At 30.4% G+C, this 6,203-nt stretch overlaps 2 protein-coding genes across 2 annotated transcripts; both read right to left on the bottom strand.

Annotated features, from left to right (window-relative positions):
- Positions 1 to 2,363: 2,363 nt before the first annotated feature.
- On the bottom strand, positions 2,364 to 3,735 carry LOC133792540 (uncharacterized). Its single transcript, XM_062230472.1, has 3 exons — positions 3,340 to 3,735; positions 2,876 to 3,107; positions 2,364 to 2,797 (listed from the first exon to the last, which is right to left on the bottom strand). The coding sequence occupies exons 1-3, from the start codon at positions 3,733 to 3,735 to the stop codon at positions 2,364 to 2,366; spliced, it is 1,062 nt and encodes a 353-aa protein (XP_062086456.1).
- Positions 3,736 to 4,297: 562 nt separating this feature from the next.
- LOC133792472 (L10-interacting MYB domain-containing protein-like) lies at positions 4,298 to 5,001 on the bottom strand. The gene is made up of 2 exons (XM_062230404.1): positions 4,666 to 5,001; positions 4,298 to 4,570 (listed from the first exon to the last, which is right to left on the bottom strand). The coding sequence occupies exons 1-2, from the start codon at positions 4,999 to 5,001 to the stop codon at positions 4,298 to 4,300; spliced, it is 609 nt and encodes a 202-aa protein (XP_062086388.1).
- Positions 5,002 to 6,203: the final 1,202 nt, after the last annotated feature.

Raw genomic sequence — 6,203 nt, 5'->3', positions numbered from 1 at the left:
ACATAAACAACTAAACCGCCCATAGAAAACAGATGCTTTTTCCTTTATAGGTGTCTCTTGAAAAATACACCCCAATGTTTTTTATCCACGCCTTTTAATTTTATACTCATTTTTCACATTTATTCTAGGCATTTCTTAAATTAAAATGATGTTGAAACTCTAAAGTTATATTACATATTAGCCTGAATCCTTATCCAATTAGGTTCTTCACAAAAAGTTGTCTCTCAAACATGTGTACCTAAGACTTACTAGTCTACTACGAGACATGTACAAATAGCATTCTTTTTCAAATTTTTTTTTTAAAAAGGACAATTAGTTGATTTGATCCCAATTTTTGTTATTAATATTGAAAAATCTTTTATTGGCATATTTGATAAAATTGACAAAATTAATTATGGATGTATTTTCGAAATATATTGTGTGGTATTTTTAAAAATGTTTGTTTCTTATTTTGTTGTGAAATGTTTTCTAATCAGATTATTCTATATATGTTAATAAAATAAATATATAATTTCCTATAAAAGAATATTTTTTCTTGAATTTTGTTTATATGAAAATTATTGGTATTTATTTTAATTTCTTGATCTGATTTGTTTGTGTAGAAACCGTGTACAGCTTGCAAAGATAATATATATATTGTTTCCTTATTTATTTAAGGAAACTGGGTTTAAAAACTGTCAAAATTCAATGAATTTGTTTGAACGGATTGCCAGTCTGTTTGAACAGATTCTGACTTTCCTTTTTGGGAAGATTTTCCATTTATTGGCTGATTGGTTTCTGATTTGCTTTCCACGGTCTAAAGGGATTCTAAAGTGTATATAATCATCCTTAGGTCGTTGGTTTTTCTTCATCTCTCTTGGGTATTATTTTCCAAATATTTTTCAAGTTTTAGAGAGAGTTTTTTATTGTGTGAAGAACTTGAGTCCAACAAGTTCTTAGTGGTTTATTACAGTGTACTTCTGTATTGTTTTCTTTGTGCTAGTTGTACAGGTTGAACACACTTGGACATTGTTCATCAAGCTTCAGAAGAAGTCTTGCTCGTGAGTCACTTTTCGGGAGGAAAAGTGCAAGTGTTATGATTTGAAGGGAGTTCAAGATCTTAGCACTTCAAAAATTTGATTAGGAGTTTATATTACAATAGTTGCGACAAATTCAAGAGGGAGTCTTTATTTGTATAAGTCAGTCTGGTTTTGTAATCGTTTAGATATTCTTCTAATAAATTTCATTCTCTGAGCGTGGCCCCGTGGACTAGCAATCTGCAAAGATTGCTGATACCCGTATAATTTCGTGTGTTATTTACTTTATGTTCGTTTTATTTTCTGTTGATAAACTGTTTAAACATATCTGGTTTCTATGTCCGTTTAAACATTTCTGGAACAGTACAACAATTAATTATTTAATTTGAATAATTAAGTTAGTAATTATAAAAAAACAGAATTTCAATTAGTATCAGAGCCAGGTTCACTAAACTCTTAGTGAGATCTTGTGGTTATTTTCCGTTTGATTTGTTTTGTGTGAAATGTCTTTCTTTGCAGAAGGTAGTTCGGTGTCTTGACCTCCATTGCTTAATTACTCAAACTATCCATATTGAAAAGTTTGGATGAGAGCTTTCATAAAATCTCAAGATGAGAAAGCATGGAGAGCAATTTTGTCTGGATGGTCACCTCCTACCGGAAAAGGTGAAGATGGAAGCACAAATGTAAAATCTGAACTTATTTGGGATACAGAAGAAGGAAAATTATCCAGTTATAATAATAAAGCTCTTCACGCCATTTTCAATCCAGTTATAATAAGAAAGATCATTATATCCCTTAGTAACTAATGATTTGTAGATAGTGTTAAACTAAACAAGACGTTAAAAGAATACTAATAACAAACATTTGTGCAAATCCACTAATTATTTAAAAAAAAAAAGTTATTAGTTTTGTCTTGTAGTAACTATTTTAACATAAATATAAAATGTTTCTAAAAAGAAAAACATAAATATAAATTGGTAAACATATCAACCCATTAGAATAAAAAGTAGAGTAAACATATCATGGGCTTGTTTGGGATAGCTTTTACTTTTACTTTTGGATACTAGAAGAAGAGAAGTAAAAGTTTGAACTTTTAAATTAGTGTTTGGATTTATGTTTTAAAAGAGTTTTTTTTCCATTAAAGAGCTTTTGAAAGTGTTTGGTAAGTATAATATAAAAGCTCTTACAAAATAATATATGTCAATTTTGTCCATAAAAATAACAATAATAATAATTATTTTTTGCAATCATAAAAAATAAAAATAAAAATATAAGCAAAATTAACCATGTGCACAAAAATAAATCTTTAATTATTACATAATCATAAATAAAAATTAATACTCATGTTTATTTAAGCATGAGTTCAGCTGCGATTTTATCACGAATAACTCTCATTTCACTCTCATCTCTTACTAAGTTAATATTTGGGTCATCGTCATTTACAAAATCATCATTTGTTTCATCACAAGATGGGAACTCTATGTCATTAATGGTCTCTCTCCTGATAAAATTATGTAAAGCCATTGAAGCTGTAACAATAGCTACTTGTTTATCAAACTTATAATTTGGCATTCGTTGCAAAATTTCCCATCGTGCTTTCCATACACCAAAACAGCGTTCAATAACACTGCGTAATGATGAATGAGCGTGGTTAAATACTTCTTTAGAGCCACTACGTTGACTACCTTGTTGAAATTGAGGAAGATGGTATCTTGTCCCTTTATATGGAGCTAAATAACCTTTTATATTTGGATACCCTGCATCAACTAAGTAATACTTACCTACAATAAAAAAAAATTATCATTTTTAAAAAATTTCAAATCATATTCACAAAAATAATATAAATGATTACAACATACCATTGGGTGGTTTAGGAAAATTAAGATGTGTATTTCTTAATGCTTCAAGAAATATACGAGTATCATGTGCTGTTCCTTCCCAACTCGCCCATACAAATGTGAATAACATATCAAATCCACATACAGCCATAATATTTTGTGTAGGACAACCCTTTCTTCCAATGTATGGTATTTGTTTATCTACTGGAAGTGAAACTCGAACATGTGTTCCGTCTATTGCTCCAATACAATCCTATTAATAACAATTTGATAAAAATTATAAAATCAAAATCTACATAATAGGGAGTTAATATATATGTATATATATGCATATGGAGATGACGTATTCATACCTTAAAGTATGGCCAATATCTAGGATTGTTTCATATATAATATGGGACTTCATCAAAATTTTCAAGTGGTCTAATTTCATCCAAAGCAAGCATACTCATTTTTTCCAATACATTTGAAAAGTGCCTACTAACAGTTTCACCTGAATGCTGAAAATGCTCTTGAATCATTCTATTTCCTGCACCATGTCCTAAAATCATCATAAACATACCAACTGACTCTTCTAGTCTCACACCTTTACTAGATTTTAGTCCATAACTTCTCAATCTATCACACAGTTTACAAAAAACATGTTTTTCCATTCGAAACATCTCATGACATCGTCGACCATTTCCATCCATAATTTCCATCATAAATTTCCAGCCAGTGTGAGGTGAATTTCTACATGGTTCCTTAACCAAAAAATTATTATGATAATATACTGATGTTCTTGCAACAACAAGGACAAGTTCATCAATTTCCATTTCTTCTGCTATGACTTGTTGTATATATTCTTCATTCATGTCTTCTGAATTTGTGTCACTATCCATTCTGTATTTGAAAAAATGTACATAATTTTTATTTATAAGATAAATGAGTGTGATATAATACACTTTAAAAAAGATAAACATGTAAACATATAATATAAAATTGTATTATTTTGGATTATATAAAATAAAAAAGATAATTAAAAAATTAAAAAAACATATTGTGTCTTTCATAAATATTAAATTCAAGAAACAAAACAAACAACGTTGTTCAAGAAATAAACAAACTACATTGTTCAAGAAATAAACAAACCACAATGTTCGACAAGAAAAAAAAAACAAATAAAATCTAACTTAGAAATCGAACTCTTGTTCTTTCAGCCATTCAATTTGATATTTAGGCTCCTTCAAAGCTACAAAAATTTCCCTATTTGCTTTCTTTGTGAACAAGGAAGTACCAACTTTGAAAAGAGGGCTCATCGGTTCACAACCTGGAAGTGTAACTAACTTATCGATAACTTCTTGAACACTATATCCTGGTGGATCGGTACGTATGTATGAACTCCTATTTTTGATCGCCTCACAAATCTCATCAAGTTGTTTGGACAACTTTGATGTTGTAGAATTATTCTTTTTTTCCCTTCTTAAATTGCTTTCTATTTAGACCAAGTAATTTATTCTCTTTTTTCATTGGATCACCCACTCCCTCATGATCACTTTCCTCCAAATTCTCATCAATCTCTATATCATTATGATCCTCGGTGTATAAAGGAGGCAGTGAACCAGAGGTTGGTGCCCAAGCTCTAGCTCCTGTAGCAGTAACATCTCTAAACAATTCATCCAGTTTGAAAGAATGTTCTAAACCTCTCACTCGAAATTTAGCAGCATCCGGATATTTCTGTTGATGATTTATTAATTAGGAAACAAAATATATAGTAAGATTATTAATTATAAAAAAAATCATAATTATAAGAGCTTTGTAAAGAAACCTACTTGTAACTTTGCATCCCACCATTCATCTGGAGCATCAACTGTTTGCCTCTGTATGTCCCAACCAAGTCCAGTCTCTCCTCTAAGTAATGAATCCCATAGTTGCCACTCTTTTTTAACATTATCCCAATGATTTTTCATTTGCTTTCTATCATAATTTCTTTTTGTTGCAAGATTAAATTTTTCAATAAAATTTTTCCAACCTAATTTGCTCATATGTGATCCATTTCTATTACCTGCTCTCACTTCTTCTACAGCTAAATCAATCCATTTCTCATGTGTTGGTGGATCCCAAATTGCTTTTGATTTTCCTTGTGTTACCTCACCCTCACTCGCCATTCTATTTAAAAAAAAGTTTCATATAAGAAATGAAAACTAACAAAACATAATAATATACACACATAATATTTTGTTTTCTCAAAATGGGAGCAATAATTATTAATAATGTGAAATTTAACTAAATAAAATTGAGTACAATAAATTGAAATCTAAAAATTAAAGAAGTATAATAATGGATAGACAATAAATCCAAAAGACATATGCAGATTTAAATGACATATGTAGAAATCGATTCTAATACAATTCATTAATTTATATATATATATATATATATATCTCTCTGTGTGTGTGAAAAAGGTCTATCCTCCATGATAGAGGAGGAAGACAAAAAGATTAATAGAAATACTACTTATCAAGAGTCATTAAGACAACATATTAATCACAATGGAAGAGAAATTGGATCACTCATGGATCATATTAAGGATCACATTGTAGAGAAGTAAGCAAAGGAAATACTTTCAATATATGTGAATCAAATTTAATTATATCAGTATATTGTATTATTTAAACAACTTCATCCCTAAGCATGTATGTTTTCTCTTTTTCAAATTCAGTAATAAATAAAGTCAACGATCTAGGATAGTTTTTTTTAATAATAATAATAATTAATAACAACATAAATTTTTATACCCAGATTTCGAGCCATGTTAAATGTGACCTCGAAAGCTGGATTCGCAGCGAATGAACTCGTAAAGTCTGAAGTATGTTTCAAGACTAGACATCGAGCCTGCAAAGCTGAGACGACTTTGAATATGGTGGCCTCGAAATCCACACGATCTCGAAGGGTAGCACCCGAGATGCATCTATCCTCAGGGATGACCTCGGATCAGGGGTTCCAAGCCTGACCGATTCCGATCTCGAAAGCCATGTGACCTCGGGAGATGTCATTAGCTCGAAAGTTGATGTAAGACCTAGGAGAGTAAGGCCTTGGAGATATATGATAATAACCTTGAACATCTTCCAGTGTTGTCCATAAGAGACGTGGTCAACATTTATTAATGTAAATCCCCTGAAATCATGGGATATTATTTGATTAGTTATACGCTCCCTGGTCTTCAGGGGACGTTTCCTTTTATATCGGATTACAGGCTTTTAAAGCCATTTGATTTATTTGCAAATAAAGAGTAACTACCCAAAATATGTGGGATAGTATTCTGCATTCTTCTCTATAAATAGAGAAGTCATGCACCATTGTAAACGAT

This window comes from Humulus lupulus, chromosome 1 (assembly GCF_963169125.1).
Source record: "Humulus lupulus chromosome 1, drHumLupu1.1, whole genome shotgun sequence".
Taxonomy (NCBI): domain Eukaryota; kingdom Viridiplantae; phylum Streptophyta; class Magnoliopsida; order Rosales; family Cannabaceae; genus Humulus; species Humulus lupulus.
Note: the sequence above shows the minus strand (reverse complement) of the source record. Positions and strands in the feature narration are given on the sequence as shown.